General features: G+C 35.8%; 1 protein-coding gene across 1 annotated transcript in view; it reads right to left on the reverse strand.

The window, feature by feature from the left end:
• Positions 1–22,908, reverse strand: part of LOC140753956 (uncharacterized) — a 206,974-nt gene that overhangs the window by 23,049 nt on the left and 161,017 nt on the right. Inside the window, exons 4-5 of the mRNA XM_073088817.1 lie at positions 13,863–14,071; positions 13,096–13,268 (exon numbers count right to left, since the gene is read on the reverse strand). Coding sequence (XP_072944918.1) covers positions 13,096–13,268; positions 13,863–14,071 — 382 coding nt within the window. The remainder of the gene's footprint in view (positions 1–13,095; positions 13,269–13,862; positions 14,072–22,908) is intronic.

Consider the following 22,908-nt stretch of genomic DNA (forward strand, 5'->3'; position numbering starts at 1 on the left):
CATGTGTAGGATTGAGGACTAAGTTGAAACGCTTTGGATAAATATGTTTTCTTTACTATACCATAGTAATACAAAATTATTGGTATATGTGTAGGATGTCGGTGTGTCATCGGGTGTGGGATTCACGAAGCGGATTGGATTGTAGCGGTGCTGTAGCTATCCGCTATCCCAATTATCCGCTACTTGACGCTCACTGAGTTTCGGGAATCAGGATCACAGCGGTTCTTTGTAGAGCTATAAAGTACATTCCACGGTATCAGTGTGTACCATTAATGGGACATAAAACCAAAACATTATTTAACGAAAAACATACTAGAACCAAGAAAAGAAAGAGCTTAGAGAAAAGTATATAAAAATACGCACCAATACGCGCTTGGCCAGCGCGGTGGACTGTGGCCTAATCCTTCTCATTCTGAGAGGAGACCCGTGCCCAGCAGTGGGACATTAATGGGTTGATTATGACGATGATGATGATGATACAAAATAGATGTAAAAAACAAACGAGTTTGAAGTGGCGTTCTCCATAGGATTGAAAACTTGCTAAATTTCGATTAAGGATGTTTTGACATCTGAGGATTTAGAATGTAAACGTCATTAAAGTCTTCCTGTCTAAACACATACTTCAATACACAACATAGCATAGTGATGCAAACATAGCTTAAAGCTAGTCTAGTTTTAAAATTGTATATCAAAATTTGTAATATAGACAACTGCTCAACAGTGAAATCAAGAAAATATGTACACGATAACAAAGATGAACCGTTTTAAAAAATAAGATACATACATCTTAGAAATGTAAAAAAAGAAATAAAAGAGAGAAAATGAATATTGAAATTTATGACGCCAAAACAAAAAAATGTTTCGTACCCCTCAAATGGAGTTAGGTTTACTAAAGCTCTGGTCAATTAACAGGGGCGACTGTCGCTATCGGGGAGCTGTCGGTCCGTCACTTGCGGGATTGCTTTAATTCCGGGAACAGATAACCCGTTAAATTGCGTTTGTAACGATTGTACGGATTGTGGCATATGCAACTGGGCAGTAGAGGGTTAGGGAGCTAAGCCATTTGTTTTTTTTTTTATAATATAGCAGTAGCAGACGAGCATGCAGTTCATCTGATAATAAGTGGCTGCTGCCGCCCATGGACATTTATAACTAACCCCTACATAGGATTAGATTCCTGCCTGAGATCGGCCACAGGTTCGCCGCTACCCCTGTAGATTATAGAGATTAGATGTCCATATATATATTGGTGACGACGAAGCAAAAAGAAGGGTTATAATTTTAACTTATATGCATGTATGTTTACTTGGAATGCCGTTAACATGATAATTTATCATCATTTAAGCCGTTATAATCGTCTTTGGTTAAAGTGACGTAATTAATATATTGAAGTATGAAAAAACAAATAAAAATGATGTACATAATATGACCGAGTATCGAATCCAGATCCTGACGAGAACTTAACGTAAAATCCATCACCATTAGCATCCCTTCCAACATATTACAATACAATACGTCACGTAAAAACCAACCCCCGTGGAAAATTTGCCGCGTCCACAAATCATTCCGGTGTTTGAGGGCGCGCCCTGTGACGTGCGCACAAACAGTTATTCCGCTAAGTGGTACACCAAGCTTGCCCTTGTCTGGACGACGGATCAGATTTCAGTTTAACTTATTATCGTTATTACATACAATATCGCTTCTATAGTTTTATATACATGTATGACACAAATAGGTGATACAAAAATTCAATTTTAGGTTTCCGTATCCAAAGTGTAAAAACGGAACCCTATTAATAAGACTCCGCTGTCTGTCCGTCTGTCATAGGGCTCTATCTCTTGAACCGTAATAGATAGACATTTAACATTTTTTCGATTTTTTATTCCATTTGCGAAGTTTTTCAGTTAGAGGTCGGTATTTTTTATTTTGTGGCTGCAATTTTGAAACATGTGTGCCGAGTATGTACTTAGTTAGTACTTATTTATTTACTTATGACCCGAACACATATCTTAAAGAAATGATTATCATATAATGATACTACTCAGACGAAGAGATCATGGCTAAGTCGCCTCATACGTCAAGGTGTGCCTAAATGAAACAAAATATAACAAATAAATATATCCTGTGAGTGGATTAGAGGTTTTGTTAACCTCTTCTTTCAAATAAAATATAATTTAATAACTATACTTCGATAGCGTGATTGTTAGGATACATCTGTTAAGCCATCTCTTGCTGTGGCATAGTAAATACTGTCATAATATTAATTAGTATTTTAACTAGCACAATATTTATTCGTAGAACACCGTTTTAAGTTGCTTCTACTAAACATAACCCAACAAAAGGCGTTTAAGCTTGTTAAAGGAAAGCATCGTATCTGGGTCCAATTTCAGTTAGGACTGCAATTCTATCTGGGGTTGATGACAGATTTCCACGAACGACAGTGACCACGTACCATCAGCTTAGCAAGCTTGTTTGCTCCTATATTATTAAAAGAAGCAATCAAGGCACTATCAAACTTCTCATAACTCTTAAACATTGAAGCGAAAATCTAACAAATTAAAGCCCTAAAAACTGTAAAACCGATTCTTAACAAAAACAATTTCCATCAAGAAAAGTACAATGAGGAACTAATGGGCAACGCCTCTAGTGGAAAATCATACTTAAAGCATAATAAAGCGTAACAAAGGCAACAGTTCCCTGCTTAATTATTTAGCACTTGAGAGAACCCCGCGGTACTTTTAATTTCGCGTCTAAGTATTTGTAATTGAAATGGACTATTTATTCTTCGGGCTGTTCTTCTGTTCGCCTTTTGTTTTTGTAGGATTTATATACTAGGAGTAGTCAAGAGATATACTTTGTAGGGTGGTAGAACCAGTATCTAGTGAAACCGACCTAACGGATACGAGGTGATCATCTTAGTCCTCAGGGGTTGCAACGCATCTGTGATCAACTTTAGGTACAATCACTGGTCTATATAAAGCCGGTTACAGATGTCCATGGGCGATATTGACCGTTTACCATCAGGTGTTACCGCCTACCCTTACACCTATTTCTACCTAATAACAGCAGTGTTAAGCGCTGCTGTGTTCCGGTTTGAAGGGTGTGGTAAGGGAGACAGACTTTTCCGAGGCGTTCCAGCTTAGTCCTCAGGGGTAGCGGCGCATCTGTGGCCGACCTCGGGTAGGAATATCTAATCCTATCTGAGGTTGATTACAGATGTCCATGGGCGGCAGTAGCCACTTACCATCAGGTGGACTGCATGCTCGTCTGCTACTCTTATATTATAAATAAAATTTATAAATAAATAAAATAGGTGTACTACATGCTCCTATGGTGGACTTCAATTGTATAAAAAAGAAATAACTGTATTATCAAAGCTATCAAACCAGAATACAGCAGCTTAACACTTTAGGGCAAAAACAATGACATTTTTATAGATCTATGAGCAAAAATGCGGTGGTGATGCAACTGAAGAACCAAATAGTTTTTACAACTTTTAAATTTATCCATAAAACTTGAGCCTTAAGGGCAAAAATGGTGTAGCGTCGAACCACTAACGCTTCTGCCACCTTTTCATTTCGTCCGTCTGCATTCGACGTATAAATTTCGTACTCTAACAGACCAGACATGTCTCTCGTTTTTAATGAATAATTTATTTCAATTGCAAACACAATTCGTTTAGACATCGAGACGTCATAAACACGGCAAGAACGCAGACATCTTCATCTCCAATTGAAGAGATCATTTTCATTTATTTTTTAAGTGAAAAAATCTAGATCGCTTTTTGAGGGTAAAGTTATTAAAATTGTTCGTACAGTTGTTGTAAGATGTTGTTTGTGATGATAAATAATTGGAGAAGAAAGTTTTGCTTGCGAGATGCTTTTTTGATCATTACCCTATTGTTCCTTTTTATGTAAAATTAATTGTTTTGTTTTTAATCATGTATTTTAGACACAGACCTGTATCCGTTTTTTGTGATTTTATATGTCAAAAGTAGCTTAAGTCCTATAAAATTCTTTAACATCATCAAATTAGAGTCCAAATTAATTGCATTACCTTTTATGCATGTAACAAAAAAATATATCCAAAAGTATAAGCTTTTGTTTACAGTTACACAATATAAGGATTAGAAATTAAATAAAAATCAAGTTAAAGTTCGCATACTCGATCAAAAGCCGCGCTTCAGTTGAAGTTACAGTTACTATTCGCGAAGTAATTTATGTATACTAGGAACCCCGCAGCTGTATCAAGTTTCTGGCCAAACATCCTGTATTCCTGAAGAACCCTAAGGCACTACAATGTGTCTCACCGCAAGCGAGGAAGGCTAAGCGAATAAGCAAACAAGAAATAGTAATAAATAAAAATTAATATCCGGGAAGTGACTGTGCTCCAAAGTGTCAGTTTTAAGTTTGTATGTGTGCAAGATGTTGAGAAAACTTCGATAGCGTGATTCTTAAGCGCTTTCTTTTGCTAAGATGTGGAAAGTGTAATATGTAGCTCCATTGTATTGCCAATTTGATTTTTTTATGTAATTTTAATTTATTACCCATTCATATTTAATTTATTTATCAATGTTATATTACTAATTTTGTTTCACTACACTAACGTATTAGGTTAGCCTGTAATATTAGATGTAAGTTCGATTAAATAAATAAATAAATCTTTTAACAAGTTGTGGGAATTCGCCAAAAGATAATGTTTTTTTTTCTTTCTCACGATGTTTAGTAAAATATTGTAACGGGGACAGTAATAAAAGCTGATTGAAGCTTGTATATTTAATACTGAAGCTGTTAATACTAATCGCTTATCGTTTATGTCTTTTGATAAGACAACAGTAATGTCCTGCAAGTGAAGTTACGAAAGACTTGACTTCACTATAGAAATGGGTGTGCATTTGTTAAGGGAACTTCGAACTAGAATTCTAAGTAGGATTTAAATGGCTGTCAGTAACTATTGAATAGATTTTGTGGTTCACAAAGGTTTGGATACCTGACCACTATTTCTGTATGAACTACTATAAGATATACCTAAATGAGGGATTCTATCTTAGTGTCCGAAGCCCCTCGTTTGTGGCTGACGTAAGATAGAACTTTAATTGCATTTGGGGTTTTTTTGAACCGCTTCATTGCTAGACGGATTTGATTAGATTGCAACTGTTTTGAGGTCCTTGCAAATAAATACGAGGGGTCGTGTTTGGGGTTGATTACACATTTCCATATGTAACCAGTAACCACATACTATCTATAAATTAAAATTCTCCATAAGATGTAAAGTGTTAAAAGCGTGGTGAACTACTAAATCTGAAGATCCCAAAATCATTCATTACTTCACTCGTAACGAATCATTTTAAGCTCAGCAGTGGGAAAGAATTAACAAGCCCAATATCAAACATTAAAGTAGTAACCTCACCTAGCTTATGTTTCGAAGCCGTGGAGTAACAAATAATTTTAAGTCCACCAGTTCACGGTGCTTATATACCTACATTTTCTAAGTATTTATTAAAGTTTGTAGACAACAAGAATCGAATCTGGGCCCCTATGAACACAGTCTCGCTAACTAAGGATTTATACTCGTATGTATTCTACAGGTACACGTTTTATATTTTCAAATATTTAATCAAAAGTAGCAAGATTTTGTAAGATTGAGAAGTACCTACTTCATGTATTATAATCGGCTATTTCAGAGCCGTTACAAATAATTTAAAGTCCAGCAGTGGGAAAGTATCGATGATATCGATACCTACGCGCCTACGTGTCTGGTCGTTATTAATATCGCATCGTTATTAGGCGCGCTCATTATTGCAGTGATTTGTGGTGCCGGCTTTGTTTTGCCCAATTTATTGCTGAACGCCCAATCGAGCATATCGTATAGGTATATTATATAGTAAGCTATTAATTGGTATATCCTGTCCTATACAAATACAAAAGAATAGCGTTTTATGGTGGAATAATTAAAAAAATGCTCCCTTTTTCAAGTTTTATAGCTCCTTAAGCGTTAGGCGACCTATGTTTAAGTACCTTATGTAAGATCCAGCTATAAGCCTTGAAAACTAGGTAGATCTGGAAAGATATTGTGGTGGAATATTGAATGAGTATGTCTATATCTTACTACTTTCTCAATTTGTATAATAATACAAGTATCTGAGATTGACTACAAATTTATTTCTATCCTTAAGGACTAAGTTGGGACGCCTTGTATAAGTTTCTGTTCCTTACCACACCTGTCAAACTAAAGAAGAAGCGCTTAAGATTACTGTTATAAAGTAGAAATAGGTGTGACAGTGGTGCTCCAAAGTCGAAACTCTAAGGGCTCTACCACCTTTAAACATGAACACAACAATAGAAAGCTGTAATTCAAACACAATTTGCAATACTAAGATTAGCAAGCAATTGTAACAGTAATAAGCAAATGTTAAACTAAACTTAGTCACGATTACTCATTACAGAAACCTTGTCTTCATCTCGAAAGTTCACGACCGCATCGGATTTAATTAGAGATTAGTTTTGACCCTCATACATATTTATATAATGTGTGTATTGTGAAAACACTATATAGTAGCTATTACATAAATGTATATAATAGATGTCTGGGCGATTAAGATTAGTTCGACGTCTAACGTTATTGAGTGTCATTATTATTAATCAATCTATTAATCTATTATTTTTGCATTCTGAAGATTGATAAATATATTACAGGCAGTAGTAAGTTTAACAAATGTTTAGTTGTAACTACTTTGAGTATGACATTATTTATATAAAATAGGAGTAGCAGACGAGCATGCAGTCCACCTGATGGTAATTGGCTACTGCCGCCCAAGAACATTTGTAATCAATCCCAGATAGCATTAGATATTCCTACCTGAGGTCGGCCACAGATGCGCCGGTACCGCTGAGGATTAAGCTGGAAAGCCTCGGAAAAATACCTATGTGTCCCTTACCACTTCTCTTTCATTCAAACCAGAACACAGCAGCGCTTAACATTGCTTGTTGGACAACAGTTTGTTTGACTTCTTTCTTTATTATCACTTGCTAAACGGTGAAGGAAAACATCGTGAGGAAACCTGCATACCTGGGATATTTATAAAAAAAATCTTAAAGGTATGTGAAGTCTACCAATACGCACTTGGCCAGCGCGGTGGACTATGGCCTAATCCTTGTCATTATGAGAGGAGGCCCGTGCCCAGCAGTGGAACAGTAATGGGTTTTTGATGATTGATGATGATACCTATTACAGTGCTGCCACTAGTATGCGACTTTGTATGTGGTGACATCTGAATGTTGACCATCACCTACAAAGTCGCGGGTGTACACTACTCTATTAAATAAGCCTTGTGATAGCAATTCTTGTGCTACTCAACAGAGGTCAGTCGGGAATTGTTTGCGTCGTTCGTCTTCGTAGTGCTATATCAATATTGCCAAGCCATGACCTCTGGACATGTTAAGCTGGGGACTGACCCGTGTATTTTCGTGTAACCAATTGGGATGAGCTTTATATAATTGTTATTTTTTTTATAATATAGGAGTAGCAAACGAGCATGCAGCCATCCTGATGGTAAGTGGCTACTGCCGTCCATGGACATCTGTAATCAACCCCAAATAAGATTAGATATTCCTACCTGAGGTCGGCCACGCCGCTACTCCTAAGGACTAAGCTGGAACACCTCGGAAAAGTTATTTTACAGAGACATCGAATTTGGATACACTCCAAGTCAGCTGACTAAGGCTATCTTTTATTAACTCAGGATTTGTTCTCTAAGCACTTAATTACAATTCCTGAGATAATAATTCCTTACCACTACTTTCATGTACAAAGCAACAGTTTTAAAGTGACTGCAATATGTGGGAGGCTACCTCCGAGAACACATCTGTGTTCTCATCTGTGTCTGTAAGCGAAAATGACATGCATGCTTGTTTGCTACAATAACACATGTCAGTACCAAGCTTAACGTTACACCAGTTAATTGAAAGTGGACATGCTAAGTGGAACGGACGTCCTTTGTAATGAGTGTAAAAGATACCTCCTGATGATTTCTGACTCAAATTACAATTACACAACTGCTTTGAGTCTTACATAATTTGTTCATATGATTGTTGTTGTATGTTCAAATATTTACGGAAAAGTTGTGACAACTTTTTTAAAAGATTGATATAACAAATGAGCCTACAATCCACCTGATGGTAAGTGGTCATTGCAACCCATCTACCACATTTCAATGTTTATTACATTGGTTTAGGATTCGATCCCAAAACACTGTTAAGTGTTTCGGATTCAGTCTTATTAGCGATTTTAGTGGTTTTCCTTGTGATTCACTCTATCCCAAGTAATCTCGAACGACTTCCCTCAGGTGGTCCAGTTAAAGCAAGCATATCTCTGAAGTTCATACCTACGTAGCTTCAGTTCGGCTTCTAACGATTACATACGATCCTCAACTTAAACGTTTCTATTTACCGTATCCTAGTAGTAGAGCCTTAACGATCCTAATAACTCCATCAGGCCACTGAGGCAAGTCTCTAGGGTCGCTAGGCGCTCCACACTGGACTATCGGAGCTAATTTCATTATTAAGTCGGGAACACACGCGTGCCTGCAACAATCCCCGCTGGATTAAACCGCGACACTGCAATTTGTGTGGTCCAATATAAACGCGATCGTTTATGAGTTAAACCCTGTATTAAATATGATTATCAATTGGTCGATTGCGAGTAAGTCTGGAAGTAACGCTGTATGGGATAAACTTACTCCATGTACACATTAGGTAGACTTTTAGGAATGTATCACTTCTTTGCCTCTACCGAAGAAGTTGTAAATAATTTTGATTCATAAAAAGGGATTTGAATCCGGGATGTACAGAGTGAAAAATTAAATATCCTGCTGTAATAGGAGTCGGTAGTAATTAAACTATAAAGATGTAAAAGGATAAAATGTGAAATCTTTGAGGACCTTCAATACTTTGTAAATATATTGAAACCTTTTTACGAAGACCTAAAAACATTAAATGGAAGAACAGAAACTAATTTTAATAAATTACAATTACAAAAGGTGTAAAAATCTCAAATATTCGTGAAAGTCAAATAATTTGACTTGGATTGTTACTTTATTTTAGACAAGAACAAAAGAAAATCGACGAAAAGGCTACGCAATCAATCTTCATTGTCTCAGTTCGATAAAATATTTATAATATATAAATCGTTTTATAGAAACTCTATGAAATATACCGTATATAATAAATCGCGAGTCTCTTTACACTTGGACCACATTAATCGATGTACAGCTTCGAGCTACGCCTTAACTAAACAAACACGACCCTAATGAGCTTGCCAATGGGAAATAATGGCAGATGGAATCCACTGTGTGTAACTTTACTCATCTTTATTACTTCATAAACTCATAAAGTGTTTATCGACAAGCGAAATTATTTACCGATAGTCTTATGCTTCTATCTGAGCCTTTTTTTTCGTGGGAAAACCCTCCATGGGTTCCTCTCGCCCGCGGAGGCAGCTGAGAGGATATGCCGGTCTCCTACCGGCCAAAACCCCACGGTGTTCCTCTGGGCGCCCTTTGTCGAGACCACGAGTACGCAAGTAGCACTCGCTTAACCCTTTTTTCATATCCCACTCACCACACACACCACACAATACATAAGATTACATACACACATAAGTTCGAAAAACATTACCCTCTGCAGTCGGTTAAAAGGTACCTATTATTTTTAGACGTAACAGTTTTCATTTTATTAGATGCAGTATTCCCATATGTCAGAATAACTCCACATCTTCCCAAAAAATATTTTTTTGTAAATGTCCAAATACTACGTAAGAACACAGTCAAAATAATCCCAATTACGTCCAAAGGATTAAGGGCCTCGCTTTTGACATTGCCGCTGAAAAATTGCTCAGATAACGCCCATAATTTTGGGAAACTTCCCGCTTAGACGGATTCCCGGGAACTTTCCGCGCCATAAATCTGGGAAAATCTACGCTGATAATAACTCGTTATAAAGTATGTGTTTTTGGGGTAAATATTTTTAAACATTTTAAAACGCATTAATTTACGCATTATGAATATAGTATTTAGGTATGTGGTGGAGTTCAAATGGATTGTATCTCGGTAGGTCTAAAGTGTAAAACCATAAAATGTTGCTTGTCGTAATATGGATGAATACTGAGAAGGTTTTTTTAATTATCTTATTAGTAGGTTAAATAGAGAAGTAAGACTTGAATTTTTAATATTTTTTCTAAAACTCTTAATTGGTATCCGTTTTGAATTGAAATTGAGTTTGAAATTATTTTAATCTTTCCAGTTATGTATATTCTCAATCTGAGTAATAAAGCTTTAATTCCTTTCTATAGATTCCAACAATTTAACAATATCAAACACATTATCAGTTCCCGTTATTACAGTGTATGATAATTTTCAAAGGATAAAAAGTATATTCTCACAGTGCCGCTGAAAAATTGCGTAGATAACTCCCATAATTTTGGAAAACTTCCCGCTCAGACGGATTCCCGGGAACTTTCCGCGCCATAAATTCCTGGGCAAATCTACGCTGATACGAACTGGGTTAAAAGTTACATTCCGCTGAATTTTCAGATATCATAAATCTGTCTAATAAAATATTAATTTATTTTAAGGGTGCAATCAGTAATTAAATAAATTAGCATATTTTATTTTATTTAATATTTGCTTTTAAAAATCTTAGGAGAAATGAGGAATTAGTAGAATAGAGAGAAATACAATATAGAGAAATAGAATAGAACGAATAAGTTCTTAAATAAAATATCAAAAGAAAAACTTTTTTTCTTAATTTGCACATTAAGTAAGTTGCTACCTTGCCTTTTTACCTTCACATACCCTTAATAATCTTAAGCGTCAAAATTTCTCCTATAAATTGCGACTCCCTAGAACATAATCTTCGTAATTTTTCAAAGGAGTAGGAACTCCCTTGCTAATTGCGGTATGCGGAGATTATTTCGTATTATTAGGCACTGAATCTTCATTACGCTCCGTTTACGAGCAAGTTATGTTGAAGGAATGAAGTTATTAAGCTTAAGGTAGAATGGAGATTGAATGTGGCAACTGCCAGACATGTTTTTGCAAAATAGTCTGCATTGGAGCAGTGTAATGTAGTGTGTCCTAGACCTTCTCTCATTGTGGGGAGAGAGCTGTGCCCGACAGTGGGACATGAAATGGTGGACCAATAGGTGGCAGAACCAACGATTGAGGAAGGAACTATTGTGTTCTAGTTTGAAAGAGTTTGGGAAGATATATTAATATAAAGTATTTTCTTGTCGTTAAGAGGCCACTGCAACCGATGTATCAGTAATCAAATTAACCGAAAAGCACAGGAATTCTTCCATGAATTTTTTTACACATGCACCTTAAAGACTAAATTGGAACGCCTCATGTCTACAAATACGCAATCAGCGACCAAAATAAGCCTTTCAAAGGGTACCACTTGAAACGCAAACCATTGGATTGACAATCCAAAGTAAGACTAATCTTTAAACGAGGCTGAAGACGCCATCAATATTTCACGGGAGCCATTTGCCGAAAACTTTCGCTCGGTTTGACCTACTTGGGGGTGCTTACGAGAAATTATCATCCCCTATTCCTGTATAACATGATTTCTTGGAACATTTCAAAAATTACATTTTATACTTTATTGGTTTCTAATGTTAATTACCTTAGTTCATTAAAACAAACTTATTTGGCAGCCCGCGTGGCGGAATAGTCACCATATCGGTCTGACACGCAGAGGGTCCCGGGTTCGATCCCCGGCCAGACAGAAATCTAAATGATGAATTTAGGCCAGTGTTTAGTGTCCATGGCACCCACGATACATGGAATCCTAGTGTGGGGCTGTGAGTGTAGAAAGCGTATTTTTTATTTTTAACTCTCAGGCCTATAGGTTTCCTCACGATCGTTTCCTTTACCGTAAAGCCAAAGATAAATAATTTATATCGTATTTACCAGATAAAACCAAAACATCAATTGAAATTTTCTATACGTTATGTTTTCCCATATTTATTATGCAGATAAAATATCCCAAGCTTCGATACTATAATCCAGATACAAAATAAAAGAGGAAAATCTCGTTAGTTCATCATTAATGGGCTTTGGGATTCATGGAAAATCGTGACATCATTAGGATTTGTATAGCGACGCTGAGGACAAAATAATGACTCGTAACACACATAAGATAAGTGTTATTTGTAAAAGTATGACCTGGTTTATGTGGTGTAGATATCAATAAGGGAGCAATAGTAGTGAAACGGTACAATTACATTCTGACTTATGAAGAGTTCTACCGCCTTCAATTTTGTGTTATCAACACTGTTGTTTAGTATGCACATGCACACACACACACAGACACACACACACACACACACACACACACACACAATTAGATAAATTAGCTAAAATAATCCTTGCATTCTATTTCATAAGTTTATATTGTTCTCGGAAGAGCGGAGGCTCCTAATACAGGCACTGCGTGCTTAAAAGGAGGCTCTAGCCACTTACTAATGTAACACACCTTATGAAGTAAAATAAATAATTGTTTGTTTGTTGTTTAAATTCTATATGGATTTCATCTATCTATTTATGTGTGCTTTAGATGTTAATATGAAATATAAAGTTTTCCTTTATATTCTGTTTTCATATATTTCTTTTAATTTTCGTATAGATGATGCTGCGTTTGATAAGTAACCTCGCAGAAATATAGCTTACTTTTTCGATTAAATTTCTTACTGCCTTCAATGAATTTACTTCAACAGGCCAGCAGGAAAATAAACCTAAATAAGAATCACATCTTTGGTTGGAAACAAAAAAGCGATGGTATTCTTAGGCATGCCGTGAACCCTAACTTAAATTTTATGTTCATACTGTTAACTTATTGGTCGCATAAAATTCCTCTCCGTACCGTATCGTTGGCTTGCGCAGCATCTAACTCATCCATTCTTTTTTTCTCTGCTCCTATAATACAGTATTCTTCTTCTTAGTCGATTCCTCATGACTGAGGGTCGTGACCATCAAGAAGAACCTTGTCATTTACGATCTTCCATGTAGTGTGTCGTATATAGTTAAATCAGTCCTACCTTAGCAGCTTAACGTCCCACAAGGCCAGGACCTCCGGAGGCCTGGCGGCGCACAGCGCTAGCCGCGGTCCGCACGCGTGCAGTCGGACCGGTCCCGCCTTGATGCTGTTCGTTGATGGCGAGGATATGATCACCGCTGCGAACTCTTTGCTGCTGCCGAGGTTGTGCTGGACCTGGGGAGATAAGGCATAATAGTCAGATATAAATTTTTATTAAAGAAGTTTTTGATAAATAATTAATAACTTATTACTATTGCAAAGTGTGCCATTTATGAAAGAGTCGAGGGAAAGTTTATGGAGAAATAGGGCTTTTACAGTCAGATCAAAATATTTCATTGAAAGGGTTTTGGTATATAGTTAATAATTAATTCTATATTGCAAGGTGTTTTATTTATGAAAGAGTCGCGAAAGAAATTTTATAAGTTGAAAAAACACTCAACGGCTTAAAGAAATTGCATTTTTAAGTTAAATCTCAAAATCCTGCAAAAGCCGATTATTTTTAAACATCATAACAGATTTTCGATAAAAAATTAACAACTACTATAAAATGCTTCTATAAAAAAATATATATTGCACTCAAATTGGTCCATCTGTTTAAAAGCCAAAGTGCTTGGCATCCATATAAAAATACAAGCATCAAAGAAGTCTAAACTCTAAGAATAAGATTTGGCAAACCATCATTTACAGAGGTGAACATTGCACACCAAAGACAGTCAAAGATCAAAAGAACAGCTTTTGTATGGAGGGGAAATTAATACAAAATCATACCTTAACCCTCCACTGGATGAGAATCTCCCGGGTATCGAACGCGAGAACCGGCACCACGTCCTCACACAGGATGGCGAGGGTATTCGACTCCTTGTCCAGGGTAAACCCTGACTCGAAGCCCAGGTACTGTTGTAAGGACAAAGACGCCTTGGTTTGACCGTTCTTCTGCCGCTCCTTAAGGTCCTTGTACAGTTGGAGGTGCACGCAATCTGTGGACAAGGTGTTGGTGTGAGTATGTTTGATATGATAAACTGGAACACGAGGCGTTCCAAGTTAGTTCGCAAGCGTAACAGCGCCTTTTGACAACTTTCAAAACGGAGGAGGATTTTCGATATGTATTTTTTATAAGCATTCACAATATAACAATGCGTTTCAGCTTAGTACTCAATTCTTCACTATGTTAAACGTGGAATTAATATTTTGTTTACAGTTGAGTTACGTTTTAGTTTATTAAAATCTACTTTCATACGTTTCGAAATTTTTGCTCAGATTTCTTAAATATTTCTAAATATTTTCGGGGAAGACGTATTTTATATCACAACAAGGTCGTCTACATTCGTGTCAAAATCAGATATATAAATTAAAATTATTTGGAACAGGATTGATATTAATTATTGAACTTAAGCAATGATAACTCAGTGATTAAAATAAGGCCTCTCAATCGGTGGGTCTAAGGTTCGAATCCCTCGCACAACTGATTTTAAGGAAAGGAAACCTGCACGCTTAAGTTCAAAAATAAATAATAGTTAAAATAACACAATAAACACGCTTTTGTGCTAATGGAGCTAAAAACTATAAAATATTTTTTAATGACAAAATATAAAGCGGGTGCTTGATTTTTAAATGTTACAATCATTCTATTGGCAATTATCTATGAGTGAATAGTTATGAACCGCAGTAAAATGCACCCCACGCTTTTTAGTAATAGATTGAAGACGACAACGGCAACTTAGGCAAATCTCAAATTCTGATTTCGAAACATATATTTTGAAATTACAGACATTTTTCTCATATGTAGTATACATAATGTATATAAATATGTAATATTCTTCATCATTCTATTTCCGGTCTACTTATCACGAAAAAATAACTTGGCAAAAGTGCCCTCAAATTGTAGTTTGTACTAGTTTACTTCGTAACTTACAAGAGATATCAACGCCATATTTCGAGAGTTATGTCATTTCCGGCCATAAACGAATAGATTTATGCCACTTCCGGGCACCATAAAGAAGGATAACTTTTGGTCTTTAGCCAGTTAGATAATATACTTATTTAGTCATATTTAGTTTAGTAATAAATCTATTAATTAAATTATAATATCTACGATAGAACTGAATTCGGGCAGATGTTGAAATGAACAAAAACATTTTTTCATCTCTCGACAACATCCAATATTATTAATATTTAATGCTCGACCAAACCATAGACAATCACAAAATTTTATTGAAAAAAGGTTGAGCGAATCCGAAGATTCGCCTATGAACACAGTGACACGTGACAGTTTCATAATACTTTGTTAATAGGACAACATTTATTATAATTATGTGGTAAATCTAGATGCAAAATGTTTTATTGCTTCCACATAACCTTTTGACAGGAAATTTGAAATTGTTAAGTAACGTCGCATTATTTACCAATTCGCACTTGACATGGTAGACTGTGGCTTAATCCTTCTTATTCTGAGAGGAAACCCGTGTCCAGCAGTGGAACAGTAAGAGGTTGATGAAGTAACGTCGATGACGAAATTTACCTAACCCAATAGTCACGATAATTTTATTATTCGCTACATTCGTTCACAAAAGGTGAAAAACGCAATGCAAATCTTATTATACATGTTCATAATTAATATGTAGGGAAAACAATGTAAAAAGAACAGTCTAAGGAAGAAAATAACAATGTTATTATCATTCTGAATAGTTCAAACAAATCTACAGAGAACACAATGTAAGCCATTGAGCGTAGACAAAGACAATAGAGCATAGGTTAATTCCGATTCCAAATTCAAACACATGCTGATTAGACCCGAACGGCGGAGTCACGTCGCCAATTAGAAAACGGTCCCGAATTAATTTGAAAATGGAACACTCGATTTTGATGTAGTGACGTCATGTCCTTTGTTATCGCGCACAAAGAGACTACGAACTTAACACATCGAAATTAAAGATCAAAGTTCATTGTTAGATGAAAAGGCGGGAGAGGATATTTGCAGGAAACGCCGTCATTTTGAAATGTGTTCTATCGTCTTGTTATAGGGTTCGGTTTGAAATGTTTGGAATATAAGTAATTAGTTGAAGTGTTCCCAGGACCGAATCAGGCATCAAGGTGTTTTATTTAAGAACCTCGGTTCGGAATAGGTTAATGCTTAAAACCGTAAATCAGTTTTATACATCAGTGAATTTCGTATAGATTCTTAATCCGATAGCGAAAATATTTGGTAATTTATTTTTTGTGATATACAATTTTTGCGAAATGTCTTACTATTAGCTATATTATGAATTTTAAGAGCATCAATATTATTTGCGGTTCTAATTCAACTTGTTTCTAATTCTTTACAATTATATAAAGTATCGACTGTCCAAAATAGGGCAGTGTCGTAGATTAAGGGTGAAATAATAAATAAAATAAGTATATTAAACATTTTAATTTAGGCTCTAGAGACAAAAACGCATATAAAATCAACCTTAGATTTGACCCCAAAAAAAACCAAATGATTTTCGAAACATGTGTAGTTTAACTGCATCAAACCACGTGACCATCAGGTGAACTGCATACAAGCAGGTACTAGAAAATTCTAACCCAGAGAAGTCGTGACCGCCTCATCTGATAGCATTAGCCAGTTTCCTTGTCGCTATCACACATCTATTGGGGTCACTACGGAATCAATAGCCTATACTTTTATCTGTTATCGGCTTCTTTCACGAGACTATGATTTTACTTTCGTTCTTACAGGTATTGTGTAATAGGATTATATTTGTAATGAGATTGGATGTATGGAAATAATAGCTATCTGCCTACGATTAATTATGGCTTTGTTTGATATTATATATTGGACAAAGAAATAAAAGTTTCGTAACGTATGTAAACACTACTTTTAAAAAATGTATCAACTCTATTACCTTATATACTATTTTACAAGTTTTATAGACGCAAACAATTTATATAGATTTGTCTAAATATAAACTTATACATATATACTTAAACATCTTTGAAATCACATTAAGGTAAAATTTAAATATAAAACCAAGTTACAGAACGTTAACAAAAAACTTTGATAAAAAAATAAAATGTCTAAATTCGAACGCAACTTTATTTAATATTTTATCTGTCCAAAACAGCTCCAATATTCCACATTCGTTTTTCAAATGTTTTCACGATCCCTCCGTGCCGAACAATTTCAATTATTCTAAATTCAAATGTCAAATGGAAAAACACTTTTGACATGCAAGCATGTTTTACGCGCGAGGGGAGATATTCCATTTTCAACACGATGTACGTATTCAACTAATGTGATGGAACGTACCGATAAAAAAATGTACGAATAGAGTTAATGGTTTACAGACTATGGAAAAATGGACAAAGCGACTCGAATATTTATGCTATATTTTGCCGATTTACGTTTGAAATGAAGCAAGTTTCGCAAATTAAAATTAAAATTTTATCTAATGTTAACAAGTGTTGCAACTTTTTTTGAAAGTCATACTACCAAAAACAATTTATAGGTGTATGTTGGTTGTGCTAACATGCAATGTTCTGTTAGGCTTTATCTGCCTTTTTAATCTGAGCCCAGTCAGCGAGTTGGGTCAGGTTATTATTTATGTCAACAGAATGAAATTTATTTTACAAACAAAAATTTTTCAGATTCAATTCCAACTAGGTCTTGTGAGGTTCAAAATAATATTCATGTTACAAAGAACAGGTATTTTAATATCCTACGTACTTGTGATTTTTTTTTTTAAATGTTATAAATGCCAATATTGTTAAACTGTTCGCTATATACATCGTATGGATTCGTAGAGCGTTCCGTGTACGTAAATACATAAAGTGCAAATACCCAAATTGATTGATAACATACTAGTATTTTTTTGACATTTTTTGAAAATGGAGCTTGTAATTTCGATATGAAAACTTATGAGTAAGGATAGTTATAAATAAAAATATAAAAATAAAAATAGTGATAAAATATTTTTGTGAATTTTTAAGAACAAAAAATAACTACTTAGCGCATGTTACAAAATATTTTCTTTTGAAATTGGAAATTAAGAAAAAAATATTAATATAGGTACATAAAAAATAAAAATATGTTTATAGGTCAAACATACGAAAATCGAAAGGTAAAGATAAGTATGCATTATCATCCGACCCCATCTCATTAAATAAATAATAACAGACTTCCTTTCATGAAACACAATATGATCGCCGTGCCTCTATCAATTTATCGAATATTCGCCGAGTCTGCACCTAAGATCCCTTAGCGAAGAAACTTGGATTATACGGGAAATTATTGTATTCAAACTGCCGCGTTTATTTAGTTAGATCTTAACAAGACAAATGTTTGTTTTATCATCATCATCATCATGTACCACTGTTGTGCAGTCCATCGCCCAGGCCTTGTGCAAATTGGTAGACTTCACATACCTTTGAAAAATCAGAGGTGGTGCCTTGGATTTGAACCTCGGACTCCTCGATGAAGAGGCCGGGTTTCTTAACCACTAGGCTACCACTGCACTTCACTCTGTTTGTTTTAGTCTATGTTAAAATAGTTTTTCATTTTCAGAAGTAATATTTTTATATCTTTTAAGACATAAGGATTGATACCAGTAGATGTTAGTTTAAAGAAATATTATTTCTCGTTATTTACCGTCACTTTCTTGTTATAATTTAAAGTTTATTTGCAGATAAGATGTATGTATGTAGTCACTTACTTTGAAAGTTACTTTCAAATAATTTAAATATTTAAATGTTTTATAACAATGCTAAATGTAGCTTCCCACAGATGGCAAATTAAAGTATTTCTCTTAAGAATACAATACATGAGCTAAATACATAATGAATGTACACTACTTTTAAAATAAAACAAAAAAATGAAGCTGACCATTTTTACTTAGCCTTTGCCATAACTTTTATAACGCTGTTTTGATAAATTTATTATCTTACCGAGAATATAAACGTCTTATGTTATTAGTTTTACAACAAACCAAAGCCTACTCGTATTTTTTTCCATATTTCACTTACAAAAAAGAGCAAACGCGAAGTCAACGTCTGCAATACAAAACCGTATATTTCCAAACAAAATCCTGTAGGAAACGGTTGCAGGAGCAAAGTAAATCTATTTTCCCGGCGGTCGTTAAACACGTGAATGGCGTGTACAGGGCACCGTTTGGGAGATTATTGACTGACTGAACCGTTTTAGAAATGGAAATGTTTACTACTATCTAATAGTATTTATATAATATTCATAGGTTTAACTAGTTTGGTTACCGTAGTTAAAAAAATCATCCTCAAAATAGATGCTTTCTACAGTCACATCCCCACTAGGATCTTCGTGTCCTGGGTGCCATGGACACACACAAAGACGAATACACAACCACCCAGACCGAGAAGATATCCAAATTCATCATTCAGATGTCCGTCTGGCCGGGAATTGAACCCGTTACATCCGTATGGCGAGAGAAGGTGGACTTAGATTTATGGAAGGAGATAATAGAATGGAAGGGAACTGAAGTTGGGACTCGACAGTTTTGTAATGTTCAGGACCCTTTACTTTTGACGAATTTTGGTATTATTGACTTTTTTTTTTAACGCGAAAAATCCTCGGGTCGTCAGTGCTACGTCAGTAGCGTGAGGAGGTGCACCGATCCTGGGGCCGCCCTCCCGTACGACAGGAACTGGACACAGAGCTGAGCTGCGTCAAAGGGCTACCGAGACGTAGACCTCAAGGTTGGCGCATCCTAGCGCCGGCCTGAGGACTATTGAGGCAATTCGTCCGATCCTCGAGCAGTGGTTAGGCAGGCGATTTGGCATCCTGGTATTATTTCTGGTATTATTCATTTCATTTTATTTCATTTCATTTATTGACCAGCTCGGTGCAGGTCGTCCTATACAGTGATCCTATACTTTATGTATAAAAACCTTTTACATGTCTTATACCTAAATCATGTTTATTTATTTAAGCAAACTTGATACCCAAGGACAGAGAGCTCATAAAAATAACACAGTACCCACTCATACACAAATTGCAGGAATTTCAGTGCGTGTTATCAATAGGGTTGCCAGGCATTTTATTATTTCCGGGATATTTTATTATTACTTCCTACACAATACAATCGTTTTGGTTTTATTATCCTTATCACTAAGGTTTTTAACGATTGTTGAAATATACACAAATTGAGCATTGTTTCATGAAAATAAAATTGGTTTTTATTACGATACTTATACCCTACGGAAAGTCCATATCAATCTGACAAGAGGTTCCAGGTTCGAACCCCTGCGAACAAAACAACGTCATTTTGAATCGAGAAGATTTTAGAGTTTAGGTAAACTTGAAAACCTTAGAAAGACGATAGCGAGAAAATATGGGAGTCAGCGTCTACTTTAGCAGTACTGAGGCGCAGATTGTGTAGTTAGCTCACGTATGCTGAACAGAATTACGTGACAGCATAACGAATACACGTGTAGTCTTGTCATTTTGAAGGTAAACTACAGATAATATTTTTATAATGGGGAGAACACAGAAAAAGAAGAATATGTTGAAGCAAATTTACTCACTTATTTTGAACAGAATTACGTGGCAAAACGAATACAAGTGAAATGTAGTCCTTACCAAGCACAATATTTATTTAAATACTTTTAATAAAATCGTAAAACACCATGTCAAATATTTTTATTCCTTTTACTGCCAACGTAACCAAAAGATATAATGATATTTTTTACATAAAATAAATTATGTAATGTATATTTAAAAAACTCTGCCAAAATACAAATTATCCATTGCACAATTATGTTAATTAGTTGCCTGGCGGTCTAATTCATTAAAAGTGTAAGGTAAAATATTACTGATTATTTTAAACATCCTCGATTTATAATAACTTTAATAATAAAAAGTGTAGTATTTACCCCATTTTGGGAGAAAAATCAATGTAAAACAAATAATAATAATAATAATAAATAGGACCAAACCATTTTTATATAACTGTTTTATAATTATTTAATACTTAATATCATCAAAGTGTCGGTGTTCGTATATACCTTAGCTCATACTGAGACGTAGATTGCGCAGTGAGCTCACGTATGCCGAACAGAACTACGTGTTCACATAACGAGTACACATACCTTCATATTGTTACGAAACTTTGCAAAATTTGGCTATTGAAATCGACTGAGCAAATAAATAATGCTGTTTTCAAAAGTAAGTATTTTTGGAAGAATGATTTAGCAAAAAAGATTCCATTTTGATGGCAAACAGTGACTTCTGCCCATGGATATCTGTAATTAACTCATAGTACAGGATTCTGCCTGAAGCCGATCACAATGTCATACTCAAAGGCTATATGGCCGCTTTATTATGTGTATTCTTGTATGTCATGCGCACGAATTGATAGAGCAAATATAACCCGAAAGTACATTTGTCACATTTATTGCTCGTAGTATCTTTTAACTGTAGTGCTAGCGCTACTGTCTAAGTCTAAAGTTCTAAGGGTGTGGTAGTGGAGATGCACTTACAAAAGGCATACAATTACAATTTACTCCTCAGAGATAGCAACCTATGTATGGCCGAGTTTAGGTCTAAATCACATCCAACACCAAAGATGGTGTTTATTACAGACGAGCTTTTGCCCGCGGCTTCGCTCGCGTTACGAAGTAATAATTTCGTCCCGTATTTTATCCCCTTGGGGGTAGAATTGATCAAAATCCTTTCTTAGCGGATGCCTACGTCATAACATCTACCTGAATGCCAAATTTCAGCCCGATCAGTCAGTAACCTTTGAGTTATATATGTCGAAACAGGATGGCCGAATTAGTTAATTTTTGTATGTATTCCCGAACCGACATCTTTGATACAGGTACAGGTAGGAATACAGTCATTCTTATCACTAGCTTATGTCTCTTAACTCAATCACTGGTAATACTTTACGTAGTCCTTAAATCACTATACCGAGAATAATCTAATTAATCGAACTATAACTAAATGGACACTATCAAAACGGTGACAGTTCCTCGGTGCGCGCAAGTCAACTTCACTCGTCGGGTCCCAAGTCGCTCTGTATGCGTTCGCCCCTTACGACCGCCGCACCGAGACTCTGTCGAAGCTCCACCAAGTGCTTTAGGTGTAGCTTGTGTTCTGAAGTACCCATTTTATGACGTCACAGGTGACCACTCCGACACGGCCATCCTGCGAGACACACGTCCTCGTGTGTTTACCTACTCTGTATTGCAAATTTTCGAATAGTATCATCCGCTCGGCCAACTCTGACCATTTTTTTAAGTCTTTAACAAGTCTCAATTACACTAATTAGATTCTCAACTTTACACAATGCAAGCTTTCAATTCTTTTGGTAAACAGTAATCTAAACTGAACACACTCAACTCAACTCAATTAATTTAAGCTTTATAAACAAAATCTTTGAACAAGGAAGCATTGATGTACAATCGAACCTCAGTTCACATTAACTCTGCTCTTTGTTTAACTCTCAAGTAACATAAACATAGCGCAACAATAGCTCTGCATTATTTAACTCAAGTGTTCGCGGCCTCAAGCCCAGGAATGTTCCTCAATGGTTTCCTCGAAACCAAACTCCACCAGGATAACCGCTCCAGGGCGGATACCCAGTGCAAACCCCACCAGTGCAACCGCAAACGTTGCGGAAACCCAGTGCAAACTTAGCCTTTAGGCCCAGGAACCATTCCTCTCTGGTTTCCTCGAAACCAATCTCTACCAGGATAACCGCTCCAGGGCGGATACCCAGTACAAACTTAGCCTTTAGGCCCAGGAACCATTCCTCTCTGGTTTCCTCGAAACCAATCTCTACCAGGATAACCGCTCCAGGGC

The sequence above is a fragment of the Epargyreus clarus genome, unplaced genomic scaffold (assembly GCF_041222505.1).
Source record: "Epargyreus clarus isolate Ecla_fem2 unplaced genomic scaffold, WU_Ecla_fem_2.2 ptg000027l, whole genome shotgun sequence".
In the NCBI taxonomy this organism is placed as follows: Eukaryota; Metazoa; Arthropoda; class Insecta; order Lepidoptera; family Hesperiidae; genus Epargyreus; species Epargyreus clarus.